We start from the raw sequence: 26,355 nt of genomic DNA on the forward strand, positions 1-26,355 counted from the left end.
CCTGTAAGTGTTCCCTGTTTTTGGTTTATATGAATTCTCCGCCACTGCGTCATATTTCTACCTCCTTATTCAGATTAAGTATTATCTTATTTATTACTGGTTATATTAATTGTTATTATTATTATTATTATTATTATTATTATTATTATTATTATTATGGTAACCGTGATTGTCCCGAAAGAACGTTACATTTGATTATTTTTATTTATGTACGCGCTCCAAGTCGAGCGGTTACATTTGATATCAGAGCGTGTGTTATGGAAAGGAGCGAAGGCTTACAATGATCATCCTCGGCTAACTTTTCTAAAATTAATTTTAAATTTTTTAAGTTTGAATATAGGTTGTATGTGTTCCGTGTGTGTTCTTAATTCCCGCTTTTGTTTTCATGATTCTTGCGCGAGTTCATCTCACCACGTGTTTTCGTTCCGCGATGTGCAGTCTTTTGTTACGGTACTGTGTTTCTCTTGTAATTAACGGTTGGAGGAAATAGTGCGTCACTATTTGTAACAAGTTTTTGGTTTCGTTAGTTTCAATAAATTTTCCTGTGTGGCAAGATTTCACTTGACCACGGTTTGTTTAGTAAAGTGATATCTTCACATGTCGTGTGCTGTGTTCGCCTTCCGAAAGTCTTCTTTGATAAATTTCAATATGTTTGATTATGTCAAGTTTTTTTTTTCGATTCGTGTGTTTTCATCGTAACACCCGTGGAATTACTTGTGGCTTTAGGCTATGTCATTAAATTATGCTAAGTGCTGTACTTAAGTTATCTCCCAAACAGCTGAGTTGCGTATTGTGTTGAAAACAGATGATTGCTTGACTAACTTCCGAGATTATGAGCGCTCAATTCAATCTTATAAAATTTCTCGTGTCGTAATCATCTTCTTTTTCTCCTTCCAGATACGTAAATTGTAGTGTGAATTGTCACAGTGATCATTGTGTTCTGGTTAAATTTTAGCACGGAGTTTCCTTAGTTTTTCTGTAATTTCTGTTTTGGTAAATTTTCGGTAACAATTTTAAGGTTATGTTGTAAAGTTTCGTATATTTCTTCGAGTGTTTTCCTGTTCGTAAATCTCGTGTTTCGGCAAATTATTTTCTAAATTTTGTTTCTTGTCGCCTGGTATGTTATATTTGGCAGTATTCCACGTGTGTGATCTTTTAAAGGTAATTTTTACGTCATGTTGTAGCTCTGTATGTAATTAAATTTCCGGTCATGTGTTGTTTTTGGTCTTTTGCTGGATCTGGGTTCGTTTCCAAGTAGGTATGGGACTATTTTGGTGACTGTTTCCCAACTAGCTGCTAAATTACGAAAGTTTCCTAGTTTGTCTTGTGCTTTTCCATCGTGCAAGTGTCGGTTTCCTTGTCACGTATATTTATTTACCCGTGTATTCCTATATTTGCTAGGGAGGGTTCTATGAGGACTTGGATAGGCTCATAGGGTGACACGTGTTCACCATATCTTTAGACCAGGTAATGCTGAGGCTCATTTTGGGCAAATTTGACGGGTTACGGATCTGCACTTGTGCTCGTGACATGTTGGAAATCTAGTGTATCTGGTATGAGATTCCTCGTAATCTTTTTTTTGGTATTAGGTGCCTAGATGGAAAATGATGTCCCTTGTTATTGTAGAATGAATACTAGGAAGATTTTCTGCAAATGTTCATTTAAGTGTCCTTACGCTGAGCTATAAATTGGTAAATTCATAGTAGGTCTGCAGATGGCCAAGATTTAACGTTCTGTTAGTTTAAATTTGTCACTAGTGAAATTTTGAGGGTATCGTAATTTAGCTAAGCCATTCAGTTAAATTTTCTGCTTGTTTTGTCTTGTTCGAGTTTATCGATAGTAAGAATGTCTTGCATTACGGGTTCGTGTCTTCCAAATTTATGTACTCAGTTTGTAGAAGTATGGGATTCTGTAAACTGAGTACAGTTCTAAATTTGTAGCGGTGCTGTATCTGTCCTACGATTGTTGTATATAATTGTGCTTTTGGTAGGTATATGTGTGTGTGTACTGAGAGTTAGGGTTAAGGTGCTGAGAGGCAGTTCCTCTTCTAGGAGTACAATATTGGCCCTAAGAGTCTCATTGTCGTGTGATAAGTTCAAGGGTACTTGAGGTCATGTTCTGATGTTCTGTCCTTTTATTTTGTGGGTACTTCTTGATGTGTCATCGCACAGGTGTTTTGTGTGTGTGTGTGTGTGTGTATGTGTACTGTGTTTGTGAGGTCGTCCATGCCTTTTACCATTCGTTGGTTATGCTGATTCAGGGATCGTCGCACTTGTTTTGGTAGTTTGATGTTGTCTGTGTGTATGTCGAAGGACAGATAAGCTTGGTAGTCTTGTGTGTCGTGCGGTTATCTGGTAATCTCTGGTATGAAGGTTGTACTTGTACCTTTTTATTTCTTATATCAGTGAGTTGGATGTCTGCTTGTGCACTCTTGCATCGCTTTTATTTTTCATTTTTGAGTTCCTGTCGGTAATATGACTTTCATTTGGTATTCCTGGCTTTATTGCGCCTTAATTTGACTGGTGTGACACGTAATACGTAATGTGAGTTTATCTATGTAAAAAATTTATGAGTACATGCCATGGTAATAAATAGTGACTTACTATCCTCAGTTCATTGAAGGTGGTTGCAAGCTAACGTAATTAATTATTTCTCGGTTTTGAGTTCCCTTGTAACATTCTAAATTCTTCCTTTCATTTGTTTCGTTCTGTTCCTTAATGTTGGGTGATTAAGAATGCACACGGTAACTTAATTTGGTAGTTATAAGGAATTAGTTGTAAGCAAATTTTAATTAATTGGCGCGCACTATTTTTCGGGTTTTGTAGTTAATATAGTTAAGTTACTTTAGTTGTAATGGGAAGGGTTATGTATAATCATATTAGATATAATTTAATGTAATGTCTGTTGGGGTAAGTTTAGAAGTTTATTGGTGATTAGTTAGGGATTTTATAATGTTTTGGCACTGGGGTAAACTCTGGCAAATTTTCTTTTAGTTTTTTAATTTTCCTAAATTTTGAAATTCTGAAATAGCACTTGCCAGGAGGGCTGGGGTTTCCCAGAAACATGAGAGGGAATCTCCCTAAGGAGGCTTGTTATTGTCAATAAAAAAACACAAAAACCCCACCCTCGAAACTCAAGGCTCCTCTTAAAGTCATCAATAGTTCAGGCCAGTGGCCTAAGTTCTTCAGTTCCAAATTTCTGCTGCGTATGTTTATGTTCCAGTTACTGCTATGCCACTGACATTTCGACCTGGGATATCTATTTGGAGTCTGCAACGCACCTATTGGCCACTAATGTCTGATGGTGGAATGGAAAGCTGTTGTAATAGTGGCAGTAGTCTGTACTGTGCCACCTACCTTCGCCAGTTATGGACCTGTTCACTAAGTTGGGTGGGCTGTGCTGAGGCTGTAAGTGAGCAATGGTTGGATTGCAATAGGGATGGAGACGTTGCCAACGGCCACGGTCAACGACTTCGTTTGACAGCGATACCAACGCTCTACTGGTTTTTGCCTGTATGGACGTTCCTGAAGAGAACAATGATAAGAAATTGTGGTGTGGTGCAATTTGTGGCGTTGAAATAATCTTCGAATCTCCATTAAGCCTCCCATTTTTAAGTTCATTTAAATTTTGTTATTTTGGGTAAAATTTTTTTTTTTGTCGAGCAGAGCTCGACTTTGGGAGGAGGAGAATGTCACCGGTTGGTGGGACGGAGAATTGGAACTACAGTGTGTTTGGAAATGTAAATTTTAATTTTTTTTTTTGCAACTCTGGACTCTACTGGAATTTTATGGAAACATCAAGAAACATTGAACTGTATGAACATTTCAACATGCAAAAGTGTTTTGAAGTGTTTTTTTTTTTAAATGTAGTTTTTATGTAATCTGATGTAAAATTTGTAAGGTGATTTATTTTGGAGCATCCTGTACCTACCACACGTGTGGTTTCCTATGATGAAATTTTGGGTGTTGTAATCGTAATGTTCCTGAACTTGTGCAATTGCTAACGATGTTAAAATGACCATATATGGTTACGAGATTTCCTATTGGCAAAAAGGTCCAGGAATCTAGGGTAAGTTTGATCTTATTGGTTGATTGTAATCGGGCCATTTCCGGCCTTGTGGCCGGCTTGGGAAAAACGATGCGTGAGCTCGGCGTCTTTTCGATCCGACCGCCCAAGCGAGCGTTCGCGCTCGAGGGCTACCCTCGGGAGCTCCTGCCTTTCCGAGGTATGTGTTATTTCAGTGTTTTTGCAATGTTTTCTGGTTTCGTTTCATTTAGTTTAATTCCTTTTGTGTTTCATTATTTCTTCGCTTAATGTCATTTTAAAGTTTAATTTGATGTGTCCGAGTTTACCCTAGGTTCCAATTGCCGTAGTTTCAAGTCTTTCATCCATTAAATACTTTCGTTTTAAACTATACCTTTAATGTAGCATCACCTTCATTGTTAAAACAAGTTTTATGTTAAGTTACTTAAGTATGTCTTGTTTCCGTGTCGTGGAACTGTATTATGTAAAACTTTGTCATTTTTAATATAGTTGAGCTAGAGGGTGTTTCTTGCAAGTCTTTTCTCCCCCATAACGTCATACGTACCCCCGTAACATATGGGATGACATGTGTATGACATAGACACAAGCCTGGAATGAAACTTCTGGCGACGAGGAATGTACGAATTTGGAAAACACCAAGACGAAATAACAATAGTGAAGGGACAGGGAAGGGAACTACCTATGTAAATTCTTAATGGCGGGCAACCAGGTGTTACTTAATTGATAATTATCTTCATAATGTTGCTGAAACTTATCTTTAATGATATTTGCATACCGTACATTTCATAACCTGAGTTAACAATGCTAATTCCTCTTAATTTTCACAGGTTTTTTTTTTTTGTCTCAATTTTCTGATGTATTGTCTCCATTTGAAATTTGATTTGAAAAGCTGAGGAATCTTTGTTTGAAAGTTTTACTTGAATATTTGAACAGTTCAGCACGTATTGCATCCTCTCCAGGTGCTTTACCATTCCTTAGTTTCTTCAAAGTTTGGTCTTGCTCTTCTAATGTTATAGATTCCAATGCATTGTTGTTAGATATTGGCAGAGTTAACACTTCATTTTTTGAACTTGTCCTGAGCATTTGAAAATAATTAAGCCAGTCATATGGTGGTATTGTTTCAAGTTGTTCTCTGCATCTGCTATCTCAAGTCCAACTGCTTTAAGTTCTTGCTGAATTGTGAGATCCTTTGTTCACATGTCTTCCAAGATTTCTAATTACTAGTTGTCATACCGGGCGAGTTGGCCATGTGGTTAGGAGCGCGTAGCTATGAGCTTGCATCCGGGAGATAGTGGGTTCGAATCCCACTGTCGGCAGCCCTGAAAATGGTTTTCCGTGGTTTCCCATTTTCACACCAGGCAAATGCTGGGGCTGTACCTTAATTGAGGCCACGGCGGCTTCCTTTCAACTCCTAGCCCTTTCCTATCCCAGCGTCACCATAAGACCTATCGTGTCGGTGTGACATAAAGCCACTAGCAAAAAAAAAAAAAAAATAGTTGTCATAAAATCCACTTTCCTGGCAATCACAAGATGTAAAAGAAATACTTTGTTGTTGTTGTTGTTGTTATCCTTTCCTTGCAATTCTTCTCTTTCATGCAGCAGAAACACAAAGGGTAGCTTGTCTTTTATTAAGACAATAGGAAGAAGAAGAAGAGGAAAAAGAAAAAGAATATTGGTTTCCTGCTTCCTCACAAATGAATCATGACCAACCACAGCCATGGAGATGGTTTATCGTGGTTTCCCATTTTCATATAAGGCAAATGCAAAGGAGCTCATCTGCTCAAAGCCGCTGGGTCCCTTAAGGTGTTGGGTTATTTTCTGCTGCTCAACCCTAGCAATGAGACGCTGGCTGTACTACCTTGCAGCTATTTTGTGTATTCCAGTGTCACCACAAACTTATATAACTAGGTTAGTGCAACGTTAACAGCTGGCCAAGATGCAATTTAATAATAAACACATTTCGAAGGAGAAAAAAGCTGGCTGATTTTATGTCCTGAGCATATAAAGGACAGCAACTACAGTACTTGCTTTTACTACACCAAACACCATACTTACTTTGACTGTTGTTTACTTGGTAGACTACTAATTTCAGGCTTCTTTTTCTGGAAAACAGAATACAAGTGATGTTAGCATGGATGTCGAAGGGAAAAATTTATTCCTCTAAAGTCCATATACAGAATCTGTCAAGTGGAAGTGAGGAAGAAAGCCTTCTGTGCAGGCAATGTCATGGATCCAGATCGAGTGAGTAATCAGATCAAAAAGAATGGACAGGGAGAACAAACATAACATGATGAAGCTTGACATTTGGCTGTTCGTCTTGAGGTAGAGAGGTCAAAATATGAAAATAAAACATAGTTCATACTGAAAATAAAAGCTTCATACTAACATTAGCCTAAGGAGCACTTGCATTACATCAGGGATTTTATGCATGTTCTGCAGACCTCCGATGTGCATGAGGCGGTATGAGGAACCCTCAGTGCAGTTTTAACCTTTTTACTCCAGCATAGCAAGACTGGAAGTGTGGCCTTGAGTGCTAGCCCTACCAACTATACCAAATACTACCCGCTTTCTGCTTTCTCAATCAAATTTTCACATTCTTAAGGTATGATAGATTGACCAAGCTTTGTAATACTAATACAAAGTGGTCAGATACAGTGTGAACTGGGTAGATGAGCGTGCAAGGGTTGGTCATGCTGACAAGTAATTTAAAGAAATAATTTTATATCTCGCTCTGTTGTCATTTTATCAGCTGCTGAAGTTAGCCAAGAAGATTGCGGGTAAATTCAAATGGGCTTTGCAAAGCACCGTTGCATTGTGACTTAAGAACGCCTTGAGAGCCATGCTGAGAAATCAGCATCCAGCACAAAAACACCATTAGTTTCAACCAGTGGCACCGTAGCGTACTTGCTTTGCGTGATCCTGTCAGCTCGGAAGTCTGAATTCAAACACCGAAGTTTTATTCTTCGACTGGTACTCTCATTACTTATTAAATTATTAATTGTTTATTAATCAACCACCTATTCAATACATAAAAGTCTTAAAATTAGGATTTTATCCTTGTTACATTAGTTGGAATGGGACATGTTTTGCCTTTTTGCAGGCATCTTCTGCCATCGTATCTCCTCAAAATTAAATTAGGATCCTAATTTATTGTTAAATGTATATTAGAATTTGATATTTATATACTTAAAACTTGTTAAGTGAGTCCTTATGAACTAGTTGAAACATGGTTGTGATAATGTATTAAAGTATTAGAACAACAGCCCAAGCTGTAATCAATAATTAACTATAGAATACATAGTATAATAGTGTATGATGACAATATTACGTGATCTATAAAACTGATTATAATTTCATTGTTTGAACCGTAGAAAACACATTCTAACAGGAAATACCCATTAATTAAAATGTTAAAAATACTATACAATGTCAACATTAAAATTATAAAGACATCTGATTGAAGTCCTGATTTTGAAAGATTAATTTATGACATACTTCATAAAAATTTATAAACATTTGTAATTCATAAACATTGAAAAAGAGTTCAAAGTATTAAAACTTCAAAACAGCAATATATGAAGTTAAATTATCGTGAACACATAATAGGCCAACATCCGTCGTAGTAATGTTGGAAGAGAAATTTAAGGAGCAAACAGCGCAATTTGAAGAGGCTGGAAACGTGTTGTAACAAGCGAGCTGGTTGAAAGGGAACAATCAAACCTTGAGTTAGATGTTGTAAATGGGCAGAATTGCCAAGTGAGTGTTGAAAGTCTGCAATTAAAAAATATATTTATTAAAAATGTTATTCTGTATAGGGAGTAAATTGACTAAATGAAGTTAGTGATTCCAATCCCTAACTCCCCTTCCTATAAACAAATATTTGCCCTAATTTGTCCTCTTGAATTCCATCTTCATATTGTGATCTTTCCTACCAGTAGCGTATACTGAGGGCTATTAAGGCTATCGGTGAAGCCCAAACCTCAATTGACAATGATGGAAGTCTAAAGCACATTATAATGTAAGCATCTGACACATTGTTCCATTTGTGTGTATGTTTAGTCCTCAGCCCAAAGGCTGGTTGGATACTCAACAGCTCTGCCATCAGCCGTCATAGATGACCTAGGCATCAATGAAGAGGTGTACTAGGGAAATGAGGAATGAGGTAGTTTCCTGTTGCTTTCCTCACTGAGCCAGAAGTTGCTATTACATATCAGTCTGCCAAGCCCACTGAAATGCATGCACCAACCAACCCTACGAGCAATATTTTCACATCATTCTTAGCAGGGACTGGCTGCAGAAGGATTGGCATTACTAGCATCACTCATACCTCAGTCACTTTCATTTTGTCAATCGCAGGCAAGACGTAGTGTTTACAGAAGACCATTGTCTGATTTCTGGAATGTGAGATATAGAACCTATAGCGGTATCGAATGGTTAACTCGTGTTTTGGCATTGCACGAACGTAAGATACATCTATCGATTCGATAAATCTCCTGCTAACTTAGAGGGCCCTGAGCAGGAGATATCTATTTGTTAACTTGGTAATGCGTGTGCAGTACTTCGGTAACAGCAACTAACATTGTGTTTGTTAACATTTTCTATGGCTTTCTCACCTTCTTCCGACAAAGAAATTGTAGAAAGGGTCAACATTGTAGAACGACCACAATTATATCATCGTCGGCCTAATGTTCTAATGAAGTATAGTGAAAATGAAATTCAAAGACAATTTGAGGCTAAACAAATATACTGGCATAGGTTTGGTAGAGGTTACAGGCGACAAGTTGCGTCCTGTGACAATTTTCATTTGTACCCGGTTGATCAAATATTAATTACAATACCCTTTAAGACTCAGTACTACTGAGTCTTATCATATTTGTATCTGTGACTGCATTCGTGTTCATAAAAGCACAGGTACCAGTAACTGAGTATAACGGATAATTACACATTTATCGTAGCAGGCTTACTTGCATCGACAGTGAGCATATACTTTTATCGTGGGATTGTTTTTAATTTACGATATTACATTACAAGGAACTAACAGGTTATATAATTGTGTTAATTACCCAATATATATAGTTATACTGTGGTCAAACAATGTCCATATTTTGGAATAACAGGAAAGAGGCACCGGTACGGTATACTTATAAGGCGCAGTGCAAACAGGATCACGCGTGGCACGTGCTACTGTTGTGCATTTTTCATTAGAAATCCTCAAACAATGTCAAATTCTTCTGACAGTCCTTAAACACTACGAAACTGTCACCCACATCTGGAAGAACTAGTCGAATACAAATTTCTCGCTACATGGCACAGAGGAGATAATGGGAGCTGCACAGAAAGCTCAAATGCAATGCATTACTTGTGCGCATGCGCCTGGTAATCTACAGAACAAATCTAATGCATAAAAGCAAAGCAGTACGAGGGGTGGCATCTAGTGTGTATTAATGAAACTTGATCAATGGGCCAATAGTTGACAGTTCGATAAGTTAGCAGCTATTAAGCTGTGCAACCCAGTGAAGATTTATCGAGTCGACAGCTGTAACAAAGCAATAGCTATCGGATAGATATCTCACCATTCCAGAAACTGGGCATATGTCTTCTAGTGTGGGCTAGAGCAATATTGTTACTTTCCTTGATCTGTCTCAGCTTTATCCTTGGCTTGTTCCATTTACAAAAGTTAAAAGCGATGAGAATAAACATCGCACATATTTCTGAGAGCTAAGCATCGGAGACTGATATCGCAGCCCAGACTCTCGTCCCTCTCCCCTCGACCCACTTCAAGCGGCTTGCTGATGTAACTTATGTCTGATTGGTGTTAGGACCAGGGTGATAGCTGTGCTAGGCTTCGTTCTGCCAGATAGCCACTGCTAACTGTCAACCATGCATTACTCATCGTATATACCTCCTCACCTCCATATGTCTGGCGGAATTACACTGAAGAAAATGGAAATTGCAACACCCAGAAGAAGTGGTGCTACATTGCTGCAATTGAACATGCAGGATGAGTGTTTGGTTATGATGCAATGATTACACTTTCAGGTCCCTCTGACCGCAAGTTTGGACAACAATCAATACAGGATGTGCCCACCACGAGCTGCAATACATTGATGAATTCGTCGAGGCATGGAGTCAATAAGGCCCTGGATCGCTTCCTGAGGAATTGTGGCCCATGCTTGCTGCACTGCATGGGTCAGTTGTTGCAGAGTTGTGGGTGGCTGAGGACGGTTAGCCAGTTGTCGACCCATCATGTCCCACACATGCTCAATAGGACTGAGGTCCGATCTGGTGGGCCATTCTAAGGTTGTGATGTCGTAGAGAGCTTCTCTGGAGATGCGTGCAGTGTGAACCCGGGCGTTGTCCTGCTGAAACATCCCATTAGCAATGTTCGCCATAATAGGGACAACCACTGGATTGAATACCCTATCAACGCACTGTCGAGTAGTCATAGTGCCCTCAACAAGCACTAATTGTGATTTCTCATTAAAGCCAATAGCTCCCCAGACCATAATGCTTGGTGTTGGCCCTGTGTGCCTCTCGACAATAAGATCTGGGCGGCCCCTCTCCCCGGTACGTCGGCACACATGATTCCGGCGATCACTGTGGGCAAGACAGAAGCGTGATTCATCACTAAAGACAACCCTATGCCATTCATCGACCCACATCGATCTTTCCTGACACCAGGCCAGCCTTACACATCGCTGCTGTGGGGTCAATGGAACACCTTCTGCAGGTACACAGGCTCATAAGCCAGCTGCACACAGGCGATTACCAACTGTTTGTTGTGTAACGTGGGGTGCCACAGCTGCTCGAATTTGCGCTGCTGTTGCATGGGGTTCCATCCAGGCCATCCGAATGATGCGGCAATCCTCTCTCACAGTTGTCTGTCGCGCTGGGCCTGTGCCTGGTTTACGAGTATGGCTACCTTCATTTGACCACTGCTGCCATACACGTTGTACCGTAGATGCCTGTCAGCCAACATGTGCAGCGACAGTCCTTAGTGATAATCCAGCCTCACACAGCCCAATTATCCGAGCCCTCTCAAACGGTGACAGTTGTTGATAGCGTGCTCTTCTCTGTCGTCGAGGCATTTTTGACGGGGAACACTTCACTGCACAGACTGCAAGTCAACTACGCTACACCAGAGTCCATATACTGGAGTTGATTCCTCCGCGACCAATCACGTGGGGAGACCTGTAGCAACAATCCAATGGGTCTGAAACTTTGATCGTTTACATACCTACATGGAATAGTTCCATATCTTGAAAATCAACACAAACGACCAATGCCTTCATGGTGTTGCAATTTCCATTTTCTTAAGTGTATATAGATAACAGAGTGCTGGTATTTCACTCCCGTTTACTTCTACATCATTGTAGGAAGAAACTGCAGTGCTCCTGTTACAGGAGTAATATGTTTTGTTTTTAAAGGTAGATCTGCTAAAATGAAATGCATTTTTTCAGGTTTAGTGTTCTCTTTTGTTGGTTGGAATCGAACCTGTGATCATGGGTCGGACACCACCACTGATCTCCCAAGAAAGCTAATTAACCAATGAACAATGAGTACAACCGCTGTAAAATTCAACATGTTTATTTAATGAAATAATAATAATAATAATAATAATAGACTCATAATGTGCATGGCATCTGTTTAGGCTTAGGATAAAGTGAATGGTGAAGACATCATAAACACCCAGTCCCCAAGCCAAGGGAATTAATATTGTGAGGGGTTTGATTCTGAAAATTGAACTGGGGCCATCGGTCCAAAGGCAAGCATTCTGTCCACTTAGCCACAAAACTGGACTTTAATTTGCTAAACTTTAGATTTCCATCTCCACTGATCAGGTGTCGAGTATTGACAGTAGCAGTGGCCAGGGCAGTAGCTCGTGAAGCTGCTTTCACAACACAACAGGCTTTTCCGTTGGCTATTGGCTGCAGCTCAAAATGCTGAAGGCTTCACATTCACTAAACCAACCATCGAAAAGGGGTAACCTAAGTCTAGTGGTAGCCCAAGTCTTGATCCCAGCATACGCCACTGTTTCCTACTTTTAAAGACACCACTCAAAGTTATTCGTCTACTGATGTCCTCCCACGCCACCTCTCCACTGTCAGCTCGGAACATACCACTTATTCGAGCAGCTCGTCTCCTTTCTCCCAAGCCTTCCCAGCCCAAACTTTGCAACATTTTTGTAATACTACTCTTTTGTCGGAAATCATCCAGAACAAATCGAGCTGCTTTTTAGATTTTTTCCAGTTCTTGAATCAAGTAATCCTGATAAGGGTCCTATACATTGGAACCATACTCTAGTTGGGGTGTTACCAGAAACTTATATGCTCTCTCCTTTACATCCTTACTCATCATCATCATCACCATCATCATTTCCCTTTGTTCAGCTGTAGCCAGATAGGGGCAAATATGGTTCCTCTCCACTTTCTTCGGTCCTTCCACCACTCCTCCTCCAACACTGTGACCCAGTCCAGGTTTCTTTCTATAATACTGCGTTGGATTGCATCCTTCCATCCCCTAAATACCCTCATAACCATGTGCAGAGATCTGTACCCTTTATTTACAATCATATTTATGTGATTACCCAAATGAAGATCTTTCCTTATATTAAGGCCTAGGTATTTACAATGATCCCCAAAGGGAACTTTCACCCCATCAATGCAGTAATTAAAACTGAGAGGACTTTTCCTATTTGTGAAACTCACAACCTGACTTTTAACCCCGTTTATGATCATACCATTGCCTACTGTACATCTCACAACATTATCGAGGTCATTTTGCAGTTGCTCATAATCTTGTAGCTTATTTATTACTCTGTTTAGAATAACATCATCTGCAAAAAGCCTTATCTCTGATTCCACTTCTTTACACATATCATTGATATATATAAGAAAACATAAAGGTCCAATAATACTGCCTTGAGGAATTCCCCTCTTAATTATTACAGGGACAGATAAAGCTTCGCCTACTCTAATTTTCTGAGTTCTATTTTCTAAAAACATAGCCACCCATTCAGTCACTCTTTTGTCAAGTCCAATTGCACTCATTTTTGCCAGTAGTCTCCCATGATCTACCTTATCAAATGCCTTAGATAGGTCAATTGTGATACAGTCCAATTGACCTCCTGAATCCATCTGCTATATCTTGCTGGAATCCTACAAGTTGAGCTTCAGTGGAATAACTTCTCCTAAACCCAAACTGCCTTCTATCAAACCAGTTACTAATTTCACAAACATATCTTATATAATCAGAAAGAATGCTTTCCCAAAGCTTACACGCAATGCACATCAAACTGACTGGCCTGTAATTTTCAACTTTATATCTATCACCCTTTCCTTTATACACAGGGGTTACTATAGCAACTCTCCATTCATTTGGTATAGCTCCTTCATGCAAACAGTAATCAAATAAGTACTTCAGATATGGTACAACATCCCAACCCATTGCCTTTAGTATATCCCTCGAGACCTTATCAATTCCAGCTGCTTTTATAGTTTTGAACTTCTGTATCTTACTGTAAATGTCATTGTTGTCATAGGTAAATTTTAATATTTCTTTAGTATTAGTCACCTCTTTTATCTGGACATTATCCTTGTAACCAACAATCTTTACATACTGCTGACTGAATACATCTGCCTTTTGAAGATCCTCGCATACACACTCCCCTTGTTACTGTAATGATGATGATGATGATGAAGATGAAACAAGAGGATTTTGATCATTTGTAGTTTCCTGCTTCTACTTCTTCTTCTTCATCCATTCCCTTTTCCAGATTCTCTCTGGGTAGGGTAGTGTACCAAAACCCTCTACCTTACTCGATCTTTCCACCACTTCTCTTCTAGTACTTTATTGCTATTGACTCCTCTATTTGCAATACAGTCCACAACAGAGCTCCTCCATCTCATTCTAAGCTGTCCTCTAGGCCATGGCAGTCTCCATGAATGGTCTCTTTCATATTCTCTCTCCTGGCATTCTCATCATGTGTCCAAACCATTTTAGCTTTGCTATAACAATCTCTTCTTGAAGTTTACACACTCCCACACTTCTCCTTATTTCCTCATGTCGTATTCTATCTTGTCTTGTCTTTCCTATGCTCCTCAAGAACCTCATTTGAGCTGCTTGTTCCGCTTAGTCAACGTCCAGGCTGCTGAAGCATAGGTCTGATTTATAATAGGACGAGTATAAAACCTTCTTGCACTTCATTGGCACATCTTTGCTCCATACAATGTCTCTCACACACTGGTAGAAACTTGCAGACTGCTGTATTCTTAAATCAGTTTCTCCATCCAAATTTCCATCTTATGACATCATGCTGCCCAAATAAAGAGATTCATTTCCTACTTTTATCACTCCCATGGATTTTCTGTTACCTCTCATCATGATCAAAGTCTTGCTTTTCACAGCACTAATCTTCATTCCAAAATTTCTTATCTCGTTATTCTATAAATCAACTTGTGTCTGTACTTCCTCTTCATTATCTCCCCAAACTACAATGTCATCAGCAAAGAGCATAGACTTTACTTGCTCGCCCATCATCTTCTCCTTGATATTATATAGAATTATATCCATGATGATAATGAAGAGTATGGGAGACAATACACTTCCCTGTCTTAAGCCTGTCTCAACTCTGAACGACTCAGTTTGACCCACTTTGGTTCTAACACAACTTTTGCAATTTAGATATATTGCTATTACCATCTGCATTGTTTCATTCCCAATCTGTGCCTTTGTCAATGTTTTTCATACCAAATTTCTTGGGACACTGTCATATGCCTTTTCAATATCTAGAAACGTTACTATCATGTCCTTTCCATATTTCCAATACCTTTCCACCATTTGATACAATGTAAATATTGAGTCAAATGCGGACCTGTCTCTTTTAGATCCATACTGGTGTTCTGCCTATTTTCCCTCTACTCTGTCTCTTATTCGTTTATCCAAGATTCTTTCAAGGATCTTAGCTGTATGAGGTATCATTGTCACTCGTCTTTAATTTTCACATTGCTTCCTGTCTCCTTTCTTGAAAATTGGTATAACGACCCCTTTTGTCCACTCTTTTGGAACAGTCTTTTCTCTCCATATCACTCTGAAGAGTCTATACAACCACTGTAGACCAACTGCTCCTACTGCTATTATCATTTCTATGGTAACCTCATCAATTCCAGCTGCTTTGCTTCGTTTCATTCTTTTAGTGGCCCACTCAATCTCTGCCATGGACACCTCATTTTCTTTATCTTCCATCTGCACTAAATCTGGTTCTTTGATTTCTCCTTGTACCGAGGTATTTTGCATGTTGTAAAGCTGTTCAAAGCTTTTTCCCTACCTCTGCAATATATCCTGCTTCTGTGTCATCACTTCCTTCTGTTCATTTTTAATGAAGTTAGCACCTTCAACTGGATTTTTCTTCTTTTTTACTCACTGGAATAAGACCTTTTTTTACCGAGCTCGACAGCTGCAGTCGCTTAAGTGCGGCCAGTATCCAGTATTCGGGAGATAGTAGGTTCGAACCCCACTGTCGGCAGCCCTGAAAATGGTTTTCCGTGGTTTCCCATTTTCACACCAGGCAAATGCTGGGGCTGTACCTTAATTAAGGCCACGGCCGATTCCTTCCCACTCCTAGCCCTTTCCTGTCCCATCGTCGCCATAAGACCTATCTGTGTCGGTGCGACGTAAAGCAACTAGCAAAAAAAAAAAAAAAAAAAATCTTTTTGCTTCCGGTTGTATCTTCTTGCGGAGATTCAGTGAAATTTTGCCAGCATTTCTTTTTCTCTTCTTGAACTACCTTGGAGCACTTCTTCTTGCAGTGCCTGTATTCTGTTTTGCATTCTGTTGTTCTGTTTCTCAGCCATTTTTTCCAAGCTTGTTTTTTCTGTTTAACGATATCTTTTACCCTGTCATTCTACTAGGGCATTTCTCGATCTTTCTTCCTTCCTGATACTCTTCCACAAGTCTTTTCTGCGGACTCCACCATGACTGTGTTAAAGTACGCTCATTCTTCTTCGACCCTTCCGATGTCTTCCTTAGGTATACTTGTTTTAATGTGTGCCTGGAACTCTTCATTTATTTCCTTCTCCTGCAATTTACTCACCCTTAGCTTTATCTGCCTAATCTCAGTTATCTTCTCTATCTTTCCCATCTTTTTAACTTAGATATCACAACTCTGTGATCTCCTACAAAAGATTCACTTGGGAGGGCTGTTACATGTCTCAACAGTTTCCTGTTACCTCTCTCGACCAAAATGTTTCCTACTACCAGATGAGTAAATTTGGGTTCATTATGTGATGGAGGGAGGGCTGCCTGACCAAGATGGTAAAGGCGTGCTTGTTTCACCTGGAAGAATGTGCGTTTGATTATTCAGAAAGTCGAAAAATTTACGAAACAAGATTTCCACTTCTGGAGGTGCACATGGCCCTGAGGTTCACTCAGCCTAAAAAGAAAAGGAGTACCAGGTTAATTCCTGGGGCTAATGGCAGCTAGGTGTATAGCTAAGCACTCTACCTCACCAAGTACCGAGGTTACATATAGTAGAAGCCTTTACCTTCCACCGCTCCAAGGACCTCCTTGGCCTGTACAGAGATAACCGTGCTTTGCCTTTGATACATGATTGAGGAAGGAACCTAAATATGTTAAGATGTACAATATCTTTCGAGAAATGTATTGTTCTCTCACATGTGAATACTTTTGAAAAATCTTTGATAATTCTAATTAATTAGGTATGGTACTATGTCCCACCTTTGCAGTCTTCTTTGTTCTCGGTGACATAGGTATGGCTTTCACTGGTCCTACGAGTGTTTCCTTAGTAGTCGGTCCTCCAAAATTGATTCCTATCCCTGTATGCAAAACAGAAATACAAAATAAGTGCAAGGTATATTTCTGTCGTCATGTGCTACCTAAGTTCAAGCTAGTAATACCTCTTGTAGCACATAGACTAAAATACTACCAACAGTGGACAGTGAGCTGTAAGAAATGTGCTTCTGAACACTAGCTGTACTATTGCAAATTGGTTTTCAAAAACTTGTTTCTTTTGTGTGAGCCTTACATAATACGAAACAAAGAAACATAATTATAAAGTCCTTCATTCTCTCTCTTTTGTCTGTCTAGCCCTTCACAGCAAAGTTCTTTAGTATCTTCCGTAATTTATTTAATCCACTCTTATCAAATAAACCCTTTCATCTAATGAGGAGCTGTTCCACTTTGAGATTAGGCAAGTGCAATGTTGTTGATATCATTGGAAGCATCACACAATGTTCAGCTTTCATGTACATTATTGAGCTGCTGATGGCAAAACCTTGTCCACAGAAGAACAGTGGAAAGTTTACATTAGGGTAGAGCAAAAAGCATGATCCTCTGAATAAGAAGATGCTATGACTGAAATTACGTTTCATAAAATGGTCATAGACAAAATAATAAAAGCAGAATTTTATCTTGCACTATGAGAAGCAAATAATAAATTAGTTACTGCACCAATCATGAAACTGCATTCCTTCTAAATCAAAACCGTACTATTCTGTTGTAGTAAATCATTTAGAGCGATCATATTTGTATTTCTACAATGTGGTGACTCTCCTCTGTGGGTGGGAGCACCATATCCCCTGCCTGTCATAAGAGATGACTTAAAGGATAACCCCTAAGAGCTGTTAACTTAGGAGCATGAGTTGATGACCACAGGGCTCTAACTGGAACTGGCATTCCTTGTACCAGTCTCCTTGGTTTCATCCTATCAAATCTCCTCTCTTCTGACCCCAACGGTGTTATATTTGCAAGGTCTAGGAAATCTTCCTTTTCATGATTTTTGTGATTCTTCCCTTTTGACAATGCTCGGGGCTGTTGAAGCTGTTCCATTTTTTTCCCCTTATTACTGTGAGAGAGAATGGTTACCTAGTAGTACATCCTTAAATGCACTGTGTAACATATCTGGAACATGGTTTTAGAAAATGATGTAGGTACCTTGGAGGGAATTACATGAACCAGTGCATCCTTTGCCCATGTGCTTCATTATGTATATAGAGTATATTTGATATTGGTTACTCAGTGGTTGTCTGCACTGCAGATTTAACCCTACACTGTACTGTGTAGTGTTTTTGCAACGTAATATTCTTCTTGTAGTTCGGTAACACACTAAAAGATGGCAAATTTAACAATGTTCATAATATCTTTGACATCTATACTTCCAGAAATGATGCTACAGGGGGATAGGGGCAATAATTTTTTCCATCTAAATCCTATGTTACCTTTGCATGAGGCAGTTGGACATGTGTCATGGCAGCTGTATATGTACGAGCAGCATTGAAATAAAATTCTAGGTGTTTTGCTGATGATTGAAGTTTCACAAAAATACTGCCCTGTCCACAATATACTTATCTTTTAGCATAAATGTCTAATAATGTACAGTCTACAATATTTGTTACAAAAATTTCATGAAATATTAATGTAGCATTTTTGCTACATCATGCAGCTAAGCCATTTCTTTTCAGATGCATGTTTGAAGGTTATGGGCAGCAGTGACTTGAAGTATTTCTTGATAGTTTTCTATTTGATTACTATTTCATTCATGCTGCAAGATTTAAATAACAACAACAACAATAATGTGTGTTTTACAGTTTTCTCCAGATGGAGTTGTTTACCTTTAGCAAATACTAGCTGATGTACCCGTGCTTCACTATGGGATTCTCAGAAAAACCGACTTGGTGGTTTTCATAATTGAAGTCAACATAGGTTATTATTATTACAAAGAAGTCAGTAGGAAATCAGCGATTAAAAGCAATGTTTTCGTATAAAATACTCGATCAAATGAAAATCCGCACATTTTCTCACTTTTAACGAACAGTACTACGGTTAAAAATAGGAGAGGATTTCCACCAATCAATACTTATTTATTGCATATATTAAACTACAGGACCAGTTTCGACCTCATATACAAGGTCATCTTCAGCTGAACCATACATACATATTTATATAATGAAGCTTTGATTAAGATTGTGTTGTTAAAGGAATGCTATATGATGATGATGTACATTTAGTCACATACAAATGGGGCACGTCTTAGCGTGAACTGGCATATATGTCATTCTGTACAATATTGCAACTGTATGTCCAAAATATTATGTTGAAGGTCTTAAAATTAGTGTATAAAATATGTCTTTACTTAAACTAACATATATATATATATATATATATATATATATATATATGTACAAGATAAATACAATATATAAAAACACTTCATGCAAATGAACATTCGTTCTTGCTTGTTGGTCAATGACATGACTATGACATGACCGTGACATGACCAACAAGCAAGAACGAATGTTCATATGCATGAAGTGTTTTTATATATTGTATTTATAAGTTAGTTTAAGTAAAGACATATGTTATACACTAATTTTAAGACCTTCAACATAATATTTTAGACATACAGTTGCAATATTGTACAGAATGACATATATGCCAGTTCACGCTAAGACGTGCCCCATTTGTATGTGACTAAATGTACATCATCATCATACAGCATTCCTTTAACAACACAATCTTAATCAAAGCTTTATTATATAAATATGTATGTATGGTTCAGCTGAAGATGACCTTGTATATGAGGTCGAAACTGGTCCTGTAGTTTAATATATGCAATAAATAAGTATTGATTGGTGGAAATCCTCTCCTATTTTTAATTGTGCAATTCGTCAATACGGAAATGAAGATTATAGATTACAATACAGTACTACGGTGCCAATCTAACAGTCCAAAGTTCCAGAGCTGGAATGACCAGGCTGCAGACAGCTGTGGACACTCCTCTGCCATTATTCGGTTAAATGTGCACACTGTTCATTCCAATCAGTGCCTCAGAATAGGGATTGAATAGCTTGAATGCTATGATGAAGCAGTGTGTTATGTACCAGTAGTATCAGAAAATTGGTGAATCAGAGGAATGGCATGCTAAAGAAGAAAGTTATCTAACTCCCCAGCTACTGTACTTCCCGCCGATATCCAGGCAGGCTGTCACACTCGGTACGACCGGGCGAGTTGGCCGTGTGGTTAGGGGCACGCAGCTGTGAGCTTGCATCCAGGAGATAGTGGCTTCGAACCACACTGTCGACAGCCCTGAAGATGGTATTCCATGGTTTCCCACTTTCACACCAGGCTGTACCTTAATTAAGGCCAAGGCCACTTCCTTCACACTCCTAGCCCTTTCCAATCACATCGTCGCCATTAAGATCTATCTATGTCGGTGCGACGTAAGGCAATTTTTAAAAAAACTCGATACGCAGCAGTAATCCTATCTATCGGAGATGAGTGGTAACAGAAGACACAAAGCACATCACAACAAACAATGATCAATGTAATGTTATTGTTGATAAATTTTATGAGCTTTTTATATTGTAGGCCTTCATATTTAGTTTCCTTTTGACTCTGTGATATTAGGGATGTTATGAATTTATTTATAGCATAGACTGTAGCTTCTTATTCTCCAACTTTACATACCGATTTTCATTAAATTCTATTTACCCATTTTCTCGTGACTCGGCACTGATATGGACTTAGTAACAAAAATACAAATTCATGAAAATCTCTGTTATCATAGCTGGCATGGTAAAAACGTATGAGACATAAACAAGCAGAAATTTAATTCTATATAATAGTATTTATAGATAGGATCACTAATAATATAAATATTTGTGAATAAAATTTTAGGCTTTCTCCTAAACTACCATTTTACTTGGCATGAATAAAATGATTTATAGCCTAGATTGTAGTAGCTCATCCCCCAACTTTACATACCGATTTTCATTAAATTCTCTTCAGCCGTTTTCTCGTGATGCGTGTACATACATACCTACATACACTGACTGACAGAGCAAATGCAACACCAAGAAGGAGTGGTTCGAAAGGGATGAAAGTTGGGGAAAAAACAGAGACGGCACGGACGAATAATTGATGTTTATTTCAAACTGATATGCAGGTTACACAATGCGCACGGCATCGACTCAGTAGGATGTAGGACCACCGCGAGCGGCGATGCACGCAGAAACACGTCGAGGTACAGAGTCAATAAGAGTGCGGATGGTGTCCTGAGGGATGGTTCTCCATTCTCTGTCAACCATTTGCCACAGTTGGTCGTCCGTACGAGGCTGGGGCAGAGTTTGCAAACGGCGTCCAATGAGATCCCACACGTGTTCGATTGGTGAGAGATCCGGAGAGTACGCTGGCCACGGAAGCATCTGTACACCTCGTAGAGCCTGTTGGGAGATGCGAGCAGTGTGTGGGCGGGCATTATCCTGCTGAAACAGAGCATTGGGCAGCCCCTGAAGGTACGGGAGTGCCACCGGCCGCAGCACATGCTGCACGTAGCGGTAGGCATTTAACGTGCCTTGAATATGCACTAGAGGTGACGTGGAATCATACGCCATAGCGCCCCAAACCATGATGCCGCGTTGTCTAGCGGTAGGGCGCTCCACAGTTACTGCCGGATTTGACCTTTCTCCACGCCGACGCCACACTCGTCTGTGGTGACTATCACTGACAGAACAGAAGCGTGACTCATCGGAGAACACGACGTTCCGCCATTCCCTCATCCAAGTCGCTCTAGCCCGGCACCATGCCAGGCGTGCACGTCTATGCTGTGGAGTCAATGGTAGTCTTCTGAGCGGACGCCGGGAGTGCAGGCCTCCTTCAACCAATCGACGGGAAATTGTTCTGGTCGATATTGGAACAGCCAGGGTGTCTTGCACATGCTGAAGAATGGCGGTTGACGTGGCGCGCGGGGCTGCCACCGCTTGGCGGCGGATGCGCCGATCCTCGCGTGCTGACGTCACTCAGGCTGCGCCTGGACCCCTCGCACGTGCCACATGTCCCTGCGCCAACCATCTTTGCCACAGGCGCTGCACCGTGGACACATCCCTATGGGTATCGGCTGCGATTTGACGAAGCGACCAACCTGCCCTTCTCAGCCCGATCACCATACCCCTCATAAAGCCGTCTATGCCTCCGTTGACGGTGGCCTGGCATTCTTAGCTATACACATGTCCTGTGGCACACGACAACACGTTCTACAATGACTGTCGGCTGAGAAATCACGGTACGAAGTGGGCCATTCGCCAACGCCATGTCCCATTTATCGTTCGCTACGTGCGCAGCACAGCGGCGCATTTCACATCATGAGCATACCTCAGTGACGTCAGTCTACCCTGCAATTGGCATAAAGTTCTGACCACTCCTTCTTGGTGTTGCATTTGCTCTGTCAGTCAGTGTACATACATACAGACAGACAGACAGACAGAAATTATGGAAAAGTAAAAATGCATTTCTTTGTTACTGTGGACATGACTGGCACAGAAATACCATTCTTTTCAAATTCTGAGCAATGTACAGACAAAACTCTTATTTTATATATATATAGATATTTGTAACGACATAAATGTCTTATGGCTGGGGATCATCTGAAAATATGTGTTACGGAAGTTAGCTTGACAGAAATGTAACCCTAGCAACTGTGCAGGCTTTGATGTAAGGTGTACCGAGCTCGATAGCTGCAGTCGCTTAAGTGCGGCCAGTATCCAGTACTCGGGAGATAGTGGGTTCGAGCCCCACTGTCGGCAGCCCTGAAGATGGTTTTCCGTGGTTTCCCATTTTCACACCAGGCAAATGCCGGGGCTGTACCCTAATTAAGGCCACGGCCGCTTCCTTCCACTTCCTAGGCCTTTCCTCTCCCATCGTCGCCATAAGACATATCTGTGTCGGTGCGACGTAAAACAAAATAGAAAAAAAAAATGATGTAAGGTGTGGAAGAATGGCTAGACAATATTACATAGCAACCGTGCAGGCTGTGATGTAAGTTGTGGATGGATGGCCAGACAATATTACCTAGCAGCCGTGCAGGCTGTGATGCAAGGTGTGGATGGATGGCCAGACAATATTACCTAGCAACCGTGCAGGCTGTGATGTAAGTTGTAGATGGATGGCCAGACAGTATTACCTAGTAACTGTGCAGGCTGTGATGTAAGGTGTGGATGGATGGCCAGACAATATTACCTAGCAACTGTGCAGGCTGTGATGTAAGGTGTGGATGGATGGCCAGATAATGTCACCTAGTAATCGTGCAGGCTGTGATGTAAGTTGTGGATGGATGGCCAGACAATTTTACCTAGCAACTGTACAGGCTGTGATGTAAATTATGGATGGATGGCTAGACAATGTTACCTAGCAATCAGGCAGGCTGCGACGGACGGTTGGATGGCCAAGCAGTGTTACCTAGCAACCATGCAATCTGTCACCGGTTGGTGGGACGGAGAACTGAAACTACTGTGTGTTTGGAAATGTAAATTTTAATTTTTTTATTTGTCTGAAGGATTTAATTTTTTTGCAACTCTGGACTCTACTGGAATTTTGTGTAACTGAAATATGTTTGTAAATTTTTTAAAATTATGGAAACATCAAGAAACATTGAACTGTATGAACATTTCAACATGCAAAAGTGTTTTGAAGTGATTTTTTTAAATGTAGTTTTTATGTAATCTGATGTAAAATTTGTAAAAGGATTTATTTTGGAGCATCCTGTACCTGTACTGCAAGTGTGGTTTCCTATGATGAAATTCTGGGTGTTGTAATCGTAATGTTCCAGAACTTGTGCAATTGCTAACGATGTTAAAATTACCATATATGGTAACGAGATTTCCTATTGGCAAAAAGGTCCAGGAATCTAGGGTAAGTTTGATCTTATTGGCTAATTGTAATCGGGCCATTTCCGGCCTTGTGGCCGGCTTCGAAAAATGATGCGTGAGCTCGGCGTCTTTTCCATCCGACTGCCGAAGCGAGCGTTCGCGCTCGAGGGCTGCTGCCCTCGGGAACTCCTGCTTTTCCGAAGTAAGTGTTATTTCAGTGTTTTTGCAATATTATTCTCAATGTTTTCCGGTTTCGTTTCATTTAGTTTAATTCCTTTGGTGTTTCATTATTTCTTCGCTTAATGTCATCTTAAAAGTTTAATTTGATGAGTCCGAGTTTACCCTAGGTTCCAATTGCAGTGCTTTCTATTCTTTCATCCATTAAATACTTTCGCTTTAAACTATACCTTTAATGTAGTATCACCTTCATTGTTAAATCAACTTTTATGTTAAGTTACTTAAGTATGTCTTGTTTCCGTGTCGTGGAACTGTATTATGTAAAACTTTGTCATTTTTAATATAGTTGAGCTAGAGGGTGTTTCTTGCAAGTCTTTTCTCCCCCATAACGTCATACGTTCCCATGTACCTCGATAAGGGCTTCCCGCAGCTTCCACATCCTGTCTTAGTTGTCAGTTTTAGGCCTGTAAGTGTTCCCTGTATTTGGTTTATATGAATTCTCCGCCACTGCATCATATTTCTACCTCCTTATTCAGATTAAGTATTATCTTATTTATTACTGGTTATATTAATTATTATTATTATTATTTATGGTAACCGTAATTGTCCCGAACAGCGGTAACATTTGTTATTATTATTATTTATGTACACGCCCGAAAGAACGTTACATTTGATATCAGAGCGTGTGTTATGGAAAGGAGCGAAGGCTTACAATGATCATCCTCGGCTAACTTTTCTAAAATTAATTTTAAATTTTTTAAGTTTGAATATAGGTTGTAAGTGTTTCGTGTGTGTTCTTAATTCCCGCTTTTGTTTTCGTGATTCTTGCGCGAGTTCATCTCACCACGTGTTTTCGTTCCGCGATGTGCAGTCTTTTGTTACGGTACTGTGCTTCTCTTGTAATTAACGGTTGGAGGAAATAGTGCGTCACTATTTGTAACAAGTTTTTTGGTTTCGTTAATTTCAATAAATTTTCCTGTGTGGCAAGATTTCGCTTGACCACGTGTTTTGTAGTAAAGTGATATCTTCACATTTCGTGTGCTGTGTTCGCTTTCCGAAAGTCTTCTTTGATAAATTTCAATATTTTTGATTATGTCTAGTTTTCTTCCATTTCTGTTCCGATTGTAACATTTGTGTAATTTCCGGTTGTTTTAAACTGCGTCGTGATATCGTGCTAAGTTTTGTCTCGATACTGTAATTGGTACTGTACTCCCGTGTTTGAATTCGGGTTATCTCTTGAACAGCTGAAGTGTGTTGAAAACAGCTGAGCGTTTGACCAACTGCGAAGTGCACACCCTACATCCTTAATAAAGTTATCGAGTGTCGCGTTCTGCTTGTTTTCCTTCTAGACCACGTAAATTGTAGCGTGAAGTGTCAGTGATCATTGTGTTCTGGTTGAATTTTAGCACGGAGTTTCCTTAGTTTTTCTGCAATTTCTCTTTTGGTAAATTTTCGGCAACTATTTTAAGGTTATGTTGTGAATTTTCGGCTATTTCTTCGAGTGTTTTCCTGTTCGTAAATCTCGTGTTTCGACAAATTATTTTCAAAATTTTGTTTCTTGTCGCCTGGAATGTTATATTTGGCAGTATTCCACGTGTGTGATCTTTTAAAGGTAATTTTTACATCATGTTGTAGCTCTGTATGTACTTAAATTTCTGGTCATGTTGTGTTGTTTTTGGTCTTTTGCTGGATCTGGGTTCGTTTCCAAGTAGGTATGGGACTATTTTGGTGACTGTTTCCCAACTAGCTGCTAAATTACGAAAGTTTCCTAGTTTGTTTGGTGCTTTTCCATCGTGTAAGTGTCTGTTTCCTTGTCACGTATATTTATTTACCCATGTATTCCTATATTTGCTAGGGAGGGTTCTATGAGGACTTGGATAGGCTCATAGGGTGACACGTGTTCACCATATCTTTAGACCAGGTAATGCTGAGGCTCATTTTGGGCAAATTTGACGGGTTACGGATCTGCACTTGTGCTCGTGACATGTTGGAAATCTAGTGTATCTGGTATGAGATTCCTCGTAATCTTTTTTTTTGGTATTAGGTGCCTAGATGGAAAATGATGTCCCTTGTTATTGTAGAATGAATACTAGGAAGATTTTCTGCAAATGTTCATTTTGGTGTCCTTACGCTGAGCTATAAATTAGTTAATTCTTAGTAGGTCTGCAGGTTGTCAAGATTTTATTTCTGTTATTTTAAATTTGTCACTAGTGAAATTTTGAGGGTATCGTAATTTAGCTAAGCCATTCAGTTAAATTTTCTGCTTGTTTTGTCTGGTTCGATTTTATCAATGTTAAAATTTCTTGTATTACGGGTTCGTGTCTTCCAAATTTATGTACTCAATTTGTAGAAGTATGGGATTCTGTAGACTGAGTACAATTCTAAATTTGTAGCTGTGCTGTATCTGTCCTACGAATTTTGAATATAACTGTGCCTTTGGTAGGTATAGGTGTGTGTGTACTGAGACTTAGGGTTA

At 39.6% G+C, this 26,355-nt stretch overlaps 1 protein-coding gene across 3 annotated transcripts in view; it reads right to left on the reverse strand.

Annotated features, from left to right (window-relative positions):
• Positions 1-26,355, reverse strand: part of LOC136877694 (uncharacterized) — a 101,655-nt gene that overhangs the window by 66,730 nt on the left and 8,570 nt on the right. For all 3 annotated transcript variants that reach the window (XM_068228492.1, XM_068228493.1, XM_068228491.1), the window contains exons 2-3: positions 16,780-16,877; positions 6,100-6,146 (exon numbers count right to left, since the gene is read on the reverse strand). In XM_068228492.1, coding sequence (XP_068084593.1) covers positions 6,100-6,146; positions 16,780-16,809 — 77 coding nt within the window. In that variant the 5' untranslated portion in view covers positions 16,810-16,877. The remainder of the gene's footprint in view (positions 1-6,099; positions 6,147-16,779; positions 16,878-26,355) is intronic.

This window comes from Anabrus simplex, chromosome 7 (genome assembly GCF_040414725.1).
Source record: "Anabrus simplex isolate iqAnaSimp1 chromosome 7, ASM4041472v1, whole genome shotgun sequence".
Lineage (NCBI taxonomy): Eukaryota > Metazoa > Arthropoda > Insecta > Orthoptera > Tettigoniidae > Anabrus > Anabrus simplex.